Genomic DNA, 17,032 nt, shown 5'->3' with positions numbered 1-17,032 from the left:
CATTGACACTTTTATTCTAATTATCATATTTGAGAAGTTGATTAATTCATCATCAGCCTCTAAGTCTGTAAATGGGTACGTTTATCTAGGTCAATTACTTCCAGGGGGAGTCAGGGATAATCGGAGATCGTAGGGAGAGGCTTTCGTCCACTGCAGGACGAAGGCCTCTCCCTGCGATCTCCAATTAGCCTTGTCTTGCGCTAGATGACTTCACCTTGCCCTTGCAAATTTGCTAACTTCATCACCCCACCTAGTTTTCTCCCGTCAACGACTGCGCTTCCGTTCTCTTGGTGTCCATTCTGTAACTCTAATGGTCCACCGTTTATCCATTCTACGCCCATCTCCATGGCCTGCCCAGCTCCATTTTATTCTCTTAATGTCAGTTAGAAAATTGGCTATCTAATTTTGCTCTCTTATCCAAACCGCTCTCTTCCTGTCTCTTAACGTTAGGCCGAACATTATTCGTTCCATCGCTCATTGAGCAATCCTTAACTTGTTCTCGAGCTTCTTCGTTAACCTCCAAGTTTCTGCCCACTATCTTAGCACCGGTAGAATGCAATGATTGTACACTTTTCTTTTCAACAACAGTGGTAAGCTCCCAGTCAGGATTTGGCATGCCTGCCGTATGCACTCCAACCCAATTTTATTCTTCTGTAAATTTCCTTCTCATGATCCGGGCTCCCTTGTGAGTAATTGACCTAGGTAAACATACTCCTTTACAGATTCTAGAGGCTGACTGATGATACTGAATTCTTCTTGCCTTGCCAGGCTATGGAACTTTGTCTTTGTCTTCTGCATATTCATCTTCAACCCAATTCTTACACTTTCTCGATTAAGGTCCTCAATCATTTGTTGTAATTCGTCTTCACTGTTGCTGAATAGGACAATGTCATCTGCAAACCGAAGGTTGCTGAGATATTCGCCGTCTGTCCTCACTCCTAAGCCTTCTGTAAAGATAATTTACGAAGGAAACGTTCGTCACACTCGTTTGTCGTGCCGCGCGATGAGGAAAAAGGACGCAGGAAAAGCCAGTCTGACTCGGGATGCAAAATGCAAACAACATTTATAACCAATGCCAACTACACCGGGACAGGACGTTACGGCACAAGACAAACACAACACGCTAAAAGAGCTAAAGCTGGTGGGAGTCCAAAAAAAACACACAGTTCGAAAGATGTAGCAGCTCACAGTACGTGGACAGGTTGCGGGAGTGAGGGGCGATGACGTGACGACGTCGGACACGTGTCGATGTTGGACGGTGAGGAGATGGATCTTGACGAACTGGAGACGACCGCTCAGCAGCCAGCCTGCATCCAAGCCGCAATGCACGCTGCAGGAACGGTCAGCCTGCCCAGCGGACAGCTTGCGCTCGAGCCGCAGTGCTCGGCGCAAATGCGGCCATTAGCCAGGCCACGAACGATGCTCCGCTGAACAGCTGGCCAAGGAGACGCCTTGCCCGCGATCCGCAATGCTCGCGGCAAGTGGTATCGCAGCAGGTCACTCCACGCTCCGAGCTGCATTACTCGTGCTGGCGAACACCCTGGCCAAGGGCAACGGTCGGGCGGCAGCTCCAGGGACGCGTTCCCTGGAGCCTTGATTGTCGGCGTCCGACACGTCGGCCTGCTGCCTTGCGTCTCCCGTTGACTAGGTGCGTCGCTCGCCACGAAGCATTTCGCCACGCGCTCGCCATACGTGGCCCAATCGTGGTACGACGCATCTTCGAAATACCACTGGGCCATCGCTGATTTGGCGGGATCACTACAATGCGTGGTCCACTCGCGAAAGAACGCGTGCACACTTCGTCGTCTTCGGCGTCGTTTTCTTTCATTCATCACAATCACCCCCCACACAAGAAAGTTGTTTCAGCAAAAACAACTTTTTCTAAACACCGCAACACAGTAATGAAAAATGACACTCACAATATACGTCTGATACACTCGATCACACATGCGAAAGAGGATTTGTGTCCTAACTATACAAGTACACAACGTGGTTAATTGTTCCCATGCTAACATTCTATCAACTAAACACTGTCACAACAGTACAAACCTAAACATGGAAACAAAATGGAAAAAAAACTATAAAATGAAGCACACCAAATGTCACAACCCCTTTCATGCTCGCTAGGCTCAGTATCATTGGCGTTACGAATGTCTAAGCCATAATCTACACGGGCTGTATTTTGTGCAAACAGGCTTGGGGGAATTCCGACATTTCTTTCCGAAGCCCTGAACACAATATATCAGTCTACGAACAGGTTGCGCACAATATAGGCTATCTCACATACAGCCAGACACTCATAAAAAAATATGCAACCGAACTTAGTACCAATAACAGAGGATCACTCATCGCTACCTCCTCTAACACTGAACACCATCGATGAAACAGTGGAACGCACTGTAGAACTACAAGAACCTTTTTTTTTTCTACAGCGGCTGCTGTGCCAGTTTCTACCGGCACTCTCTCTACACATCACATTTTTAAACCGGACATGCTTTCTCAGACGCAGTGCAAGAAATTCACCTGAGAGCAAGGTTCTTCTTACAGTGCTTGGTAGCTCAAGCTGGCGTGCCAAATTTTCAGACATGGAACATACTTTTCCCGCGAACCGCTTCTTGCGCAGAGCGCGTTCAGCGTTCCTACTCTGAGTGCTTTCTACTGCTCCTACTTTCTCACTACGCCGCTTATCACAGATCTCTCTTCTACATTGGACAACGTGTTCCCCGTTCTGCCCTACATTATATATTTTTGTATCCAGTCCTTTGATATTCCCATTTTGTTTTTGTGCAAAATCTGTGTGGCCATAGCCCTCGTAGAAACAATGATTTGATTTCTCATCCTCGCGTTCGGAACGCAACCCTATAGCATCCTGCGCCCCACCTGTAAGCAAGCTTTTCCCGGACTCGCTGGCCTCATTTCTGTATGGCTGTAGACATTTGCCAGAGTCTACACACAAGCTCATAAACTTTTTGTAACCACTCCTTCTGAGGTGTTACCTTGTGCCACGTACCTTAAGTTCAGAGGCACGATTCTTGGCTCTAAGCCATCCTTTTGTTCTCTTTTATGCTCGAACCAGCACCAACCAGAACAATCGCCATTAAGGCTATTAGCGCAGCATTTACTACGCTCCCATTCGTGGTAGAGAGCTTGATGACACTCCGCTTTGAATGTCATCTTACTAACGATTTTCGCAGTAGATGCCTTCCTTAAGTCTTCATCGAGACTTATTTTATCAAGACCGTTTGACTTGATAACGTTTTCACGGCAGGCGTTGTACACCGTTACCGACGCGAACTCTCTATCCTCACATTGTACATTCTCAAAATTTCCCCAGCAGCCATCCCCGTCACTACACCTGTCTAGTTCGGAGTTTAAATTGTCAAGTCCCGCTTGGTTGACGACGTCACAACTGCTGACATGGAAATAGTTCAGCCCAACTGTCGACCGTTTTCCGACTCCCACGTCGTTCTCGTCCGCCTCCACTACTCCGGCCTCACCTAGCTCTTCTGAAGCGAGCATGCGCGATTGCTTCTGTAACAATTGCAGCCGGAGCTCACGCACTGAATCCTCCGTCTTAGTCAATCTTTCTTGACGGGCCTGGAGCTCTCGCGCTACAACTTTAGCATGCTCAAATGAACACGACTCTCGCAACGCTTCTATATCCTCAGCTATATATAGTTCAGCTTTGTCATAGTTTAGCTGTTTTTCAAACCAATTCAGAAATTCCTCAAGAGGCATGCTAAGCTCCTCGCTAAGTGAAACTAACTTTTCCGGGTCCATTCCTCAGCCACGGCACACAAACAAGGTGAAACTCTTAATAGTGATAAAGAGCTTATTCCTGTCGCGCGGACGCCAGAAATGTAGTGAGATGATTGCGGACCGTCACGTTCGATGACGTGCGGTGCGGTGAAGGATGGAGCCGTAGACGTTTAGGTTTGAAGATACCATATATTAGAACTAAGCACTCTGTAAAATACTATACAAACAGAACGACACACACATCAAACAGTGACTAAAGTACATGTAACACATGCATGCTACGTCCCTACGCTACAAGGTTCTTGCTCACGTCCTCGTCGTCTTCACTAGAAGGAGACCGTGGTGGGACGACTTGGTCGCTGAGCAAGACGTAGTGGGTCGACTTGCCGCCATGCTGGGTTAGCGGTGGCGGCGGCTCGAACGTTGAGGAACGGCATGAGATCAGACGACCAGGAACAGTACTAGCCGGGAACAGTCTCGCAGGCAGGTAGTCGCCGCACAGGTCACCGACGTCCGCAGGAGCGCAACTGGTCAGGAGGTTGCCCAGCGGTTCCACCGAGCAACCCTCTCGAACCCTGGCTCTTCGAACACCTTCCCAGTCTAAGAGCTTGAATAGGTCTTCTAAGCATGCCGTGAATAGCATTGGAGAGATTGTGTCTCCTTGCCTGATCCCCTTCCTTGATAGGTAACTTTCTACTTTTCTTGTGGAGAACCAAGGTAGCTGTGGAATCCTTGTAGATATTTGCTAAGATATTCACATATGCCTCCTGTGCTCCTTGATTACGCAATGCCTCTATGACTGCTGGCATCTCTACTGAATCAAATGTCCTTTCATAATCTATGAAAGCCATATAGAGAGGTTGATTTTACTCCGCAGATTTTGCAATTACCTGAGTGGTGACGCGGATGTGATCAATCGTAGAATGTCCCTTCATGAAGCCAGCCTGTTCTCTTGATTGACTGAAGTCAAGTGTTGCCCTGATTCAATTGGAAATTATCTTGGTGACTATTTTATATAATACTGAAAGCAAGCTAATGGGTCTATAATTTTTCAATTCTTTAACGTCTCCCTTCTTATGGATTAGTATAATGTTGGCGTTCTTCCAGCTCTCTGGTACACTTGAAGTCTTGAGACATTGCGTATAAAGGGCCGCAAGCTTTTGAAGCATGGTATCTCCTCCATCTTTGATTAAATCGACTGTTATTCCATCTTCTCCAGGAGATTTTCCCCTGGCGATGTCTTGCAAGGCCCTTCTGACTTCATCGCTAGCTTTAGAAGTTATAGTTGATTATTAGTTAAGACTCATTATGTAATAAGGCGGAATGCAAGAAATAATTTGAGTATCTCCAAGCGACGGCAAACAACATTACCTTGGTTCCCTCCAGCTACGTGGCACATGCATGTTTTTAAAGTTTGGTGCATGATAGTTGTCACATCCTGTATACATATATATATATATATATATATGTATGTATGCTGGTAAACGCACTCTTGATGAAGGCCGGACCCCGGCCGAAACGTCAGTAAAGTCCTGTTATGTTTTTCCTACGTGCTTCTATTTTCTGAACTATATATATATATATATATATATATATATATATATATAAAGTGTGTTTCAGCCAACACTCTCACAAAATTTTAAAGGTTGCCTGTGGCATATATCACAAATGTAGTTCATGGGCTTGTCTACTCGAGGAAACGGACATTACTTAGAACGGAGAATTGGAACGAATTCTCAGGATGACACCAGTTTCTAGATATTAATTCCCGAACTTTGCGGACAAATGCATATGCGTTCCAGTTACTTTCTTAACTAATCGTCGTTTTATGCATTGAACCACAAAAGTAACTGGATCGCGAAAGCATTTCTCTGCTAAGTTCTGGAATTAATCTCTCGAAACTGGTGTCATCCTGAGAATTCGTTCGAAGTGGATCTGCCTCCAAGTCGATTGTGCGTTTCAAGTTTTGTGCAGGTAATGTCCGCCTCTTCGAGTAGACCAGCTCATGAACTAGAATTGTGCTATCTGCCACAGGCAACCTTGAAAGTGTTCTGTCAAAATTCAAGTAAAATTGTTGAAAATGTTCGCTGAAACACCCGCTATATTAAAAGCCGCAATACCATGGTTGACTTGGCCAATAATGTTTCGCTTTAAAATTGTCTATTTCATTGTAGTAACCCGACAGGAGATTACTCCCAGACTTATAAATTCTTCATGCTTTCCAAGGAAGATAAAACTCAGATATATTTTCAGATGAAATTTTCAGATAGTTCTGATAAAAGGGCACCGCAACCAACAAAAACTATGGCTCTCATTCTGCTCTGCGAGTACATGTGCGTAGGTTTAAAAGTCCAAAGAAGACTACAACAGGCACACAAGACTCACAGACACGCCGAAGCTGCAACTTTCGTGTGCGTCTTCTTTTTGCAACTTCATTTCGTGTTTAAATTTAAGCCAGTCAATAAGCGTTTATATTTGCTTCATGCGCACATTAAAGGCCGTTAACTGAGAGTGACACTAATTTTTCGCGTTTTAAACGAAGTTCATATACAGCGAATCTCCGTGGTCATTTCTGCAGCCACCGACAGCATATGGGTCTGACGCTGGAAGACGTCGTCCTGTGCACTGGCTCACTTGGTCACGTGTACGCCTTGTTCGACTGCGCATGCAAAGCCATCGTCCAGGGAGCTACGTGCGCCTTCCTCGAGGAGGCAAACGCCGATGCACTTTTGGAAGCACTCCAACGGTTCAAGGCGAGCACGCACTTATGTTGCAAAGAGTACAAGCGTTCTCTTTGGTCGAACGTAGCACATTTGTGTCGTGCTTAACTCATACTGCAAGAAACACAGGCAGTTTGTACTGGTATTGTGGTTTGTAGTATTTTTTGTTTTTGTTAGACGATGACAGGACGTTGCCGTTTGGTGATACCGCGCTTGACGAGTTGTTTCGCATAGAAAACCTGGCGTTCCGGTATCCCTTATGCTGTCTGTGAATATCTGTTGCAGACACGCACGTGATGCAAACAGTGATGTAATAAGCCGTGTGCTCAATATGTTGGCTGAGTTACTTGGCGCATTACTGCGGAAGGATAGACCTTTTGGGAAGGTTCAAGAAAAATTAGTGCAAGTAAATAGTCTTACACTCCGTAGGCGCACCAACTGATCCAAAAACATACAATAAGTTATAGAAACTGTAAATCGAACGAAAAAAAATGTCATAAACCGAGTCCGCGTAATATAATTGTATGCAAATGCGCATATTCGTTTATAATGCATCTTTAAATGGCGAGATTATTTGGCTTTACAAAGTGACCAGCGAAAATCCTGATCATAGTCCTTATAAATAGGTAACCGCGCTAAGCACGGTGCCCTATCTGGCCCGCGGCCTTCTAGACCATCCGCAACGCAGTCGCTACGACCTGAGCCGTTTGCAGTACGTAGCAACGGGAAGCAACTACATCAGCGAAGACGTCGCAAGGAGACTCTTCTATGAACTACACCTCAAGAGCTACATCCAGAGTGAGTTTCACGATTATGTCCTTAACCGGAGTCGACCGATCGCTCTGCGTTTTTTTTCCACACCGCCAACTGTGGCGGTGTGGAAAAAACTCCATTTCCTTGATTTAACTGTGGTCGAACAGTTTGCTTAGACGCATGATAGTTTCCCTATTCCCCTTCGCGCATTCGTTAACGTGAAAGCATAGACAACTGAACGACATAAAATGTGTCCTAGTGCATGTGCACCGGCGAAAACAAAATCTGGTTACAATAATTCTTTGTCTAGTTTTCGGCAGTCAATTAGAGCTACATAGCTACTTTAGAGCCGAAGGTCATATATCAATGAACGGAGCCTTAAGAATAGGGTATTGAGCACCGAAGCTACTGTGGCTGCTTAGTAAGTGTTCGCAAATATCTGTACTGTATTCTCCAGTGTATGGGCAAACCGAGATCGTCTTCGTAGCCGGAGGCCTCCACGATTCACCTCCCAGGTTCGCATCAATCGGACGTCTAGGAATGGGCCTTGAAGCCATGGTAAATGAATTGTATGTCTGATAATCACAGCCGATCTTGACACCCTTCCATGCTTAAGAAGTGTTCGAAAAATCGGCAGCCGGTCAATCCTTACTATGAATGAGATGACAAACGCAATAACACCACCCCTCGTGCCTTGAACTAGCCCCACAGAATACAGGTTCTAAGTTTTCTGTGCAACAAAGCATCGACGCTTTAAAAAACTTAGTATTTGTTATGTGCTAATGGCTTTTGAAGTCTAGTCCAAGGAAGCTCAAACATTGCTGCCCTAAAATTGTGCCACGATGTACTGACCATACGTTACCATATTTTGGAATGTTCTGAGAGTGCGACGACAAACATGTCACTACGTGCGGCTCCTTATATTCGTCACGCCCAACGCTGCAGGTAATTGACACCGAAACGAGGAAGCCACTCGGTCCAATGAAGCATGGTGAACTCGTAGTTCGAGGCCCCGGTCTTATGCGAGGATACTGGGGGAGGCTAGATAAGCCAATCACTGACGCTGAAGGCTGGTACGGCACAGGTAATGTATAACATATTGGAATATAATGTGATGCGCACTATAAGTCCACACCAGGAAATCCCACTTGATAACTTTGCTTCAGAGGCCCGCTCTATTCTTGTAGCTCAAGCAGCACTTCTCCCTCTGGACACACGCGCCTTAATCGCCCCGTTTGTCCACTCCCTTCCTCGCAATCTTTCCCAAGGAGAGGAAGTATTTATTTTGCGAATATGGGCAGGGGCAGCCCTTACACATGCCGTAACGAGGGCCTGGGGCCCAACGCCTGAAGAAATTTACGACCTGTTGTAGCTCTGCACAGAAACAAGGGATACACTAGAGAGGATGCTAAGAGCTGCCAAGCTAGGAACTGATCATAGAGACAGTTACAAGCACTGGCTCATGGGGCAAGTCCTCTGAGCCACTGCTGCATTTCTACACGAGGAGGGCCTCCACACTTTTGTTTAAATAAAAATATATGCCTCCGGGATTGCGTCACAAAAATGTAAAAAAATAAATTATGGGGTTTTACGTGCCAAAACCAGGATCTGATTATAAGGCACGCCGTAGTGGGGGACTCTGGAAATTTGGACCCTCTGGGGTTCTTTAACGAGCACCTAAATCAAAGTACACGGGTGTTTTTGCATTTCGTCCCCATCGAAATGCGGCCGCAGTGGCCGGGATTCAATCCCGCGACCTCGTGCTCAGCAGCCTAACACCATAGCCACTGAGCAACCAAGGCGGGTCACAAGAAATGTAAAATAAAAAGCGGCAGAACCCATCTCACGTTGAATGTCACCGGTAGTACGTTAACATTGACACAATATAGCGACACAGCGTATTGCCACCGTTGAAACGAGTTGCATATGAGGTGTGTACTGCCGCTGGATTACTCCTTCGCGCTTGCCGAAGAACACTCGGCGTCATTTAGCGCCACCGTCACATGGAAGCCTCCCCGTGGCCTCCGAAATGCATGGCGCGTCAGTGCGTGCGAACGCTGACAAATGCGTCATGCGGCAACCGGGCTCCTCTCTCGTGCTTCTTTCAGGACACGCTGCGTCATCTATTCGCACTGTAGAGAAAATTAAGCATGGCCTACGAGACGAGAAGTATTGCGCACGGGTGCCTTCGAACGCTAGGAATTGTTCTCTCGCTTGCCGCACACTCAACGGCATATACTCAGTGACTCATTAAGTTGGCAAAGGCTTTATTTAAGAGCGGCACATACCCAGTGCATTCATGGCGCAGCTCGCTAACGCGTTTGCGGGAAAGACGTTGATTGAAAAGCGGCACTTAGCCAGGGCGTTTGTGGCGCAGCCTGCTAAAGCATGCAGTTGCTGTCCTTGAGGAACGCTTGTGATGTGGGTGCGATTGCGCTCTGTATCGGTGAAATTTATGGGATCTTTATCATCATTGAAGAGTGGCACTTTCCCAGTGACAGATATCTACCTTCTCAAGTTGGCGTCAAATACATTCATTCGAGAGCGGCGCGCACGCCTACTGGCGTCTCAATGATCCAATGATTCAAGTTTTCATCAAAGAGGTTCGTTGAAGACCAGCACAGGCCGGGGGACACATACGCAGTGCTCCAAGTCGGCGTCAAAGAGTTTCCAAAGTCGATCCAAATAAGTCGCGAAGCTTCGGGCGAAAAGCGGTTCAGGACGAATTGTCACCGATCAGCAAGGGTGGTTATGGGAGCAGCGATTGAAGCGCGAATAAGTTTGGAGGGAATAAACACTGGGAAAGAAAAAAGCGTTTGTTAATTAAAGCGAGACGCAGTTAGATTCATTCAACAAAAATAAAATTTCTAATCAATTTTATATACGCATGGCGAGAAAAGAAGAGACACCTGTAATTTATGTGATCATTATTGATAAATACCTTGTTTCAGCGCCCATCGATAGCGGCGGGCGTTGACGCCGCTATCACTTGCAATGCAATGCAGCTCTTGGAATGCGTGGAAAGGCGCGCTCGTAAAGTTCACCTGTTACAATACGCCCCCCTCACATGGTGTGTTGTTTTGCTTGTCCACGTTTGTCTTAATTTGGTGACGCGGGTAGTTTCATTGTTTCTTAACCTATTCAGTCAAAAGTAGTCAGCCGCAACCACCAGATAATTGTTTAGTTGTTTCGTGCGACAGCGCTGGCCGACGGGCTCGAAAGGACGAGCACTCTACACAATCTACGCCCAAAGCGTTCGTTGGCCTCCAAAGAAAGTATGTTCTGTGCAGCGACGCGATTTCGGCACCCGTACGGCTGACCTTTTCCTGCTGAAAGTCGGAACGCCCATCAAGTCGAATGGCGGGGCATTTGAATATACAGCTTTATTCGCAGGCCTCCGGAAACAAATTTCGCGCCAATGAGAGCAAAATGACGTCACTTCTGTCTTTAACGGATATGACCTCACATTATTTTTTCTTCCGCCGGAAGTGTTCCCTCCTCGCACAGATGGCGCTAAACCCCATGAACCGCCAACGAGCCGCCATGTTTTGAACGTATGGGCTTGTAGGGAAGCTTCGCTACCAGGTATATTTACTCTGGAGTTTCTACGAACACTGTACCTACCCAGACCCGCATCTACAGTGACTCATGTCGGCGTGAAAGAGGCTCATTGAAGGCCAACAGATATGTACACATCGCCACATACTCAGTGACCCAAGTTGGCCCAACGGTTGGTTTCGAACCCTGTTCCCTCAGCCCAGCAACCCTATGCGCTACCCATTCGACCACGGACTATTCAGTGACCCAGGATGGTGGGGAAAATGTTAGATACGTAGATACGTAGATAGCCTGTGGGCGAGGAAAAACCACACAGACGTTGGTGCCTGGTGTCCACAAATTATATTTTGTAGCTACACAAGGTTGTCACACAAACGTCGTCTTATCTGCGCGTATGAAACGCCTAGAACTATCCTCCGAAAAGTGCCGATTAGTCGAACTTACGCGCAAAACAATGACTCCATATGTTATACGCATAAATAGACAAGTAATTGCTTACGAAACAAAACACCGCTCCCTTGGAGTCATCATCGATCGTAATTTGTCTTGGATGCCACATATTTCATATATGAAAATGAAGTTGAGTGCAATAGCGCATGTATTCAAATTTGTCGGCGGAAAATCTTGGGGTGCATCTGTGCAATCAATGCTACAGCTGTACCCTGCATTATTTATGGGCTTCCTAAGATACAGCCTGCCCGTACTGGGAAGCACCAGTAAAACGAACCTTCGAACACTCCAGAGTATGCAAGCCCAAGATGCGGACGTGCCTGGGCCTTCCTAATTGTGCATCCACAGTGGCCCCAATCGCCATAGCACATGACCACCCCATATCAACGTACCTTGCAGTCGACGCTCTAAGAGTGCACATTCGACTCCCTTTCACCATCTTGCTTGCCTGCCAACAACTAGGCCGCATACGAGTTTTAGCCGTCTCCTGACTACTCACGGAGCATCGCTACCATCGAATTACGTCCCAGCAGCATGGCCTTCGTTGCCACAGTGGTCTCTGGATTCACCTCAAATATGCCTTACCATTCCAGGCGTCAAGAAGAAGGCACAAATGCCGTCAGCAACATTGAAGCAGGCAGCATTATTGCTACTACATGAGGTCCACAGTGACCGCTTACATGTTTACACCGATGGGTCGGTCATGCACTCCAGTTCAGCTGCTGCAGTATTTGTCGCAGCAAAATCTAGTGATAAAATTCCGAACATCGCACTTTACATCGACGACGGCAGTCAAACTTACAGCTATGTGTACAGCAATGAAATTTATCGATCAGGAACCGTCCCAGAAATGGTCTTTCTTCTGCGATTCCAAGGCCGCCCTCCAGAGTTTCCTCTCTGCACTACACCGTGGACCCCACGAACGACCCGTCGCGGACACACGCGAAATTTACCATCTGGCAGTTGACAAAGGACATGACATCGTCTTTCAATGGCTGCCAAGTCACTGTGATATCCTTGGAAACGAGCAAGCAGATGCAGCCGCTCGATCTTCACATACCACTGCCGATTGCGTCGCTATCCCTATGTCAAGAGCAGACGCAACAGGAAAGCTCCGTGCGCTTGCTCGCGAGCTTACGTTAGCCCACTGGAATTCAACAGACTTTAAGAACCAGCGCCTCTGTTCCCTGGATCCTAATCTAAAGCCCCGCCTTCCACATGGCTTACCACGATGGGAGGTAACTCTCATTTGTCGCCTATGGCTTGGAATAGCTTTTACCAACGCGTACTCCTACCTTATCGGAATGGCCACAAGTCCAGATTGTGAAACTTGCGGGTGCAAAGAGGCGATAGCACATCTTCTGTGTGATTGTCGTCGTTTTAGTGCACAAAGGAAAGTCCTCAGCACCACGCTCGACAAGATAGACAGCCGTCCCCTTACGGAAGCCAGAACTTTTGGTCCCTGGTCCCAGCCGACGTCGGAACGAACTGCTTTAAAAGCGCTAGTACGCTTTAAAAAAACATGTCTTAGTGAAAAACTATAGAATGTGCGGACTGATGCGTTTCTTTTTCTTTTCGTTTTAATATTCTCTTGTTTCCTAATTTTTTCTGTCATTACCCCATCCCCCTGTGCAAAGTAGCCAACCGGACACTTAACCTGGTTAAGCTCTCTGTCTTTCACCTCTCATTTTCCTTCCTTCCTTCCTTCGACATTTTATCGAGGGACGCTCCTTTCATGTCCTTACTGATCATAAACCACTGACGTATGCCCTAGGGTCGAGCAGCACCTCCTACGCTCTCCGAGAAATCAGACAGCTCGCCTACATCTCTGAATACACCAGCGACATTCGTCACGTCAGCGGAAACTCCAACACCGCTGCCGACGCACTTTCTCGCTCCGCCATTCATGCTACGGACCACGGACGACCGGTCATCGACGTCACGGCCATGGCGGCCACCCAGAGTATCGACACCGAACTCCAGCTGCTTCGCACGAGCGGCACCTCTCTGGTGCACCTCTCTGGTGACTGGTCTCGGGTGACCAGGGAAAACCAGACAAACGTTGGTGTCTGGTTCCACAAATTATCTTTAACCGGGCCCGCTCAATCAGGTGGGAGCGGGGCCAAGCGACACTGGCCTTCGGTCTTGTCACTGCCGATTCCCTGCTCGCGCACCATGAGCCTGTTTGCGTGTCGTCGTCGTCTTTTGTGGTCGTATAACTGCGGCAAGCCCCCTAAAGGTCCGTGAAATACATTAATAATGTTAAAGCATTAATACAATATTGCAATGTTATCTACTACATTGACCTATCAAATTATAATATTGCGATTAGCATACTTCGCTTACTTCACGCGTTTTTCAGTCTGTCTGTAGCCCCGTTTACATGAATGCGACAGTGGCGCATCGCATTTCCAAGCGCATTTGGGAAAGGCGATGCGACGCCGTTTACATGTAGCGACGGTGTCGTTAGAGGCCCCCCTCGGCTCTCGCTTGCTTCTCGGAAGCGTCTTCGCGGTTGTTATCGAAGGTATTGTTAGACGCACCCGCCTCCGTTCTCCCCTCTCAGTAGCTTCACGGTTGTCATCGAAGGTCTTGTTAGGCGCCCCCACTCTCGACGATCCTGCGTTTACACGCTCCGCGAGAGTCGACTTTCGCCCGTAAATCTACCCTCGCCTGGCGCATTAATGCGATGAGCCTTCCTAGCGCATTACCGCTGTTTACATGAATGCGATTATGTGCTAGAAATGCGATGCGATGCGACACTGTCGCATTCATGTAAACGGGGCTTGTCTGTCTGTGTGTCTGTCTATCTATCTATCTATCTATCTATCTATCTATCTATCTATCTATCTATCTATCTATCTGTCTGTCTGTCTGTCTGTCTGTCTGTCTGTCTGTCTCTCTGCCTGTCTGTCTATCTATCTAGCTATCTATCTATCCTCTCACGCCAACGCAGAGGCCGAAGGTCTGTAGCAGCTTGGGTCTCTAGGTATGAGCTCGGGGCTTTGACGTGATCGTGGTGGTTCCATCGTCGTCATTGTAGCTTCTCACCTGATTTCCGTCTTGTTGTTATCACGCCTTCTAAGCCAACCCTTCGACCCAAGTTGTCTAACAGCTCGGGCCACTAGGTATGTGCTAGCGATGCCGTCGTGGTCGTTCCATCGTCATTCCAAATTTGTCATCAGACTCTCGTCATGCCGTCGTCGTCACGCCTTTAAACATGAAACATGAAAAACATTAAACATTAAACACGAAAAACAAGAAAAACTTTGGATACACCTTTCTGTTGCTCAATGCGTGCTACATAAAAGTGTTTTTCCGATCGAGCGTGTAAGCAGCCCGCGAATACACGCAATATTATCGCGCGACTGACCGCTTGAAGCACTTTGCGTGCATTCGCGGGCTTCTTTCACGCTCGGAAAAACACTCTTCTGTAGTACCTGAGCAACACAAACCTATAGCGGGAGTTTTTCATGTCGCTTTACAATTTTATCACTCACACTTTACATCTAAATATAATAATTGATAAGTTGATTAATAAATTATGGCTAATTATGTTATTAGGCGAAATGCTAAAAGCTTTCTGAGTATCTCCAAGCGAAGGCAAAGAACATTACTTTGTTTCTGTCCAGCTACGTGGCATTTGCATATTTTTATATCTTGATGCTGGATAATTGGGACCCCGTCTATACGAGCGTTTATTTGTCAGTTGTGTGCTCTTAAGCTCACGTTCTACATGAAGCCTGCGGTTAAAATGATGTTTCATATTCTTCCCCTTGTCCGCTAGCGGTATTGACTAACACTCCCACAGTTGATATTCTACACATACATGAACACCCAAGAAAGTGAGCGGGAGTAATAGCTACCGCGATAACTTATTTGTAAAAGCATCACATCCGTAATGTGTAAGATATGGCATCGACTCTCACCTGAAGCAAGCTCTGTTTTTGTGCACTTAAATTTTCCTTCACCCAATCAGTCCTGCGTTTTATATTAAACATTACAATTACCTACCCATATACTTTATCTGGTGTCATTGTCTGTTTCTAAGTACGGCTGGAACTAACCAAAATCGCTCATCGGTTCCTTTTACTATTCTCTTAAATTAATAAGAACTCGCAGTTCCGCCCGAAAGGCGAAGCATTGATTGCGATAGCAATTATTAGACAGCTATACGGAGTAAGATTAGTAGTATTATCAGGTGCATAAGCTGCTGAAAACTTTCGCTTACTAAGTAAATGAACAAGCATGTTGTCACGCGCGCCCAGGCAAACACGAACACATCTCACTCGATGACGGCAGACACTCGATGTCAGGACGCTGGCGTGATGAAGAGCGGCTGCAGCGGCGAGCGAATTCGCCTTCGTGCTGCCTCTCGCGTTAGTGCGAACGAAGTGCGCAAGAACACAGCGCACACGAAGCCATCAGTTATATCGAGTCGCCTAGCCTTCATACCCACCGCAGGTTACCTCCAAGTTAGGGCACGCGCTGCCGCGCTCAGGCACCGGAGTAGAAGAGGAGATGTGAACTAACCTGCCCTCCCCCCCCCCCCCCCCCCCCAACCGTTTGCGCGCGCGAAAAGACGCCACCGCATTAAGCCGCCATCCTCACCGGCTCAACCTCGCAAGCTTTCACTCGCACCTACACAGCATACGGTGCGCGGCCGCGGTCTGATCGCACTTGGACTTTATACGGAACATTACGCCAACGGCTACGGCGAAGACGACGACGGCGGACGTTCACCTGGAGTGTCCATATAATTACTATCGCAATAACACAAACGCGGAAGGAGTCAGAAACCTCGAAAGGGCTAACATTTCCGATCATTGTTGGTGTTATTGGTAAAAATTGGGATCACCTTCGTTCATTTTCTAGCACAACCTCCCCCTCTTCAGGTACCGCAGCTCAAGCCCGGTCTCCTCTGTGAAGTGGAGAAGTTCCCGCAATTTCGTAAATATAATACTACTAAACAATCAATAAATATGATGAATTCATAACTAGACTGGACAAACAAGACAAGGTTATAGCAAACCTTCAGGGCAGTATTGAAAATATAAAGCGAGGCAAACCCCCCGAAAGAAATGAAACGATTTGAACGAACTTGATCGGTATGGAAGGATGCTGAATCTAGAGGTGCTGGCATATCGGTAAAGAATAAGGAAAATTTACTTTCTGTAATAAATTAATTTGGTGTTTCACTGGGACTGCGTCAACTAACCTAAAGCGATGTTGAAGCCATTCACAGGTGGCCTGCACGTGATGACCAGACTCCTCCATCCTCATTCGATTCAAATCCAAACAAACGAAGGATGAATGGAAAAGCAAGGCAAAACAACTTAAAGACGACAGAAACCACAGTGGGCTCCGGTTCTTTGAGAATCTGATGGCTCACAAAAAAAGAATTCTCTGGCTCACACGCGCTCGAGCACAAGAAAAAACTACCGGTTTTCTTGGGAAACTAACGGTAAAAGATTTGTTAGGAAAGAACCTGGTGACAGCGCGATCAGAATTGCTTCAGAGGACGACCTCAACAAAATAACATGAACACCATCTTGAGGAAACAGATCTTGGATAGGTATGCTAAACATCATGAAGCGAATTACTTATGCGATTCAAGAATTTAACGACCTTCTAAGTGTTAACAAAATGACGCACTGTCCGTTTCAACCTGAACTGCACCTTGATTCATTAGCAGTGAAATTTGACATCTTATGCTTCACGGAGACATGATATTCCGCATCAAACGCAGCGTTTTGCTTTCCAGGTTATCAACACATGGGTCTCTATAGACA

At 46.9% G+C, this 17,032-nt stretch overlaps 1 protein-coding gene across 1 annotated transcript in view; it reads left to right on the top strand.

Annotated features, from left to right (window-relative positions):
• LOC119442296 (uncharacterized) overlaps window positions 1–17,032 on the top strand; it is a 53,248-nt gene that overhangs the window by 18,463 nt on the left and 17,753 nt on the right. Inside the window, exons 6-9 of the mRNA XM_049661562.1 lie at window positions 6,338–6,563; window positions 7,106–7,277; window positions 7,690–7,790; window positions 8,178–8,316. Coding sequence (XP_049517519.1) covers window positions 6,338–6,563; window positions 7,106–7,277; window positions 7,690–7,790; window positions 8,178–8,316 — 638 coding nt within the window. The remainder of the gene's footprint in view (window positions 1–6,337; window positions 6,564–7,105; window positions 7,278–7,689; window positions 7,791–8,177; window positions 8,317–17,032) is intronic.

The sequence above is a fragment of the Dermacentor silvarum genome, chromosome 1 (assembly GCF_013339745.2).
Source record: "Dermacentor silvarum isolate Dsil-2018 chromosome 1, BIME_Dsil_1.4, whole genome shotgun sequence".
NCBI lineage: Eukaryota > Metazoa > Arthropoda > Arachnida > Ixodida > Ixodidae > Dermacentor > Dermacentor silvarum.
This window is presented reverse-complemented; position numbering and strand designations above follow the sequence as displayed.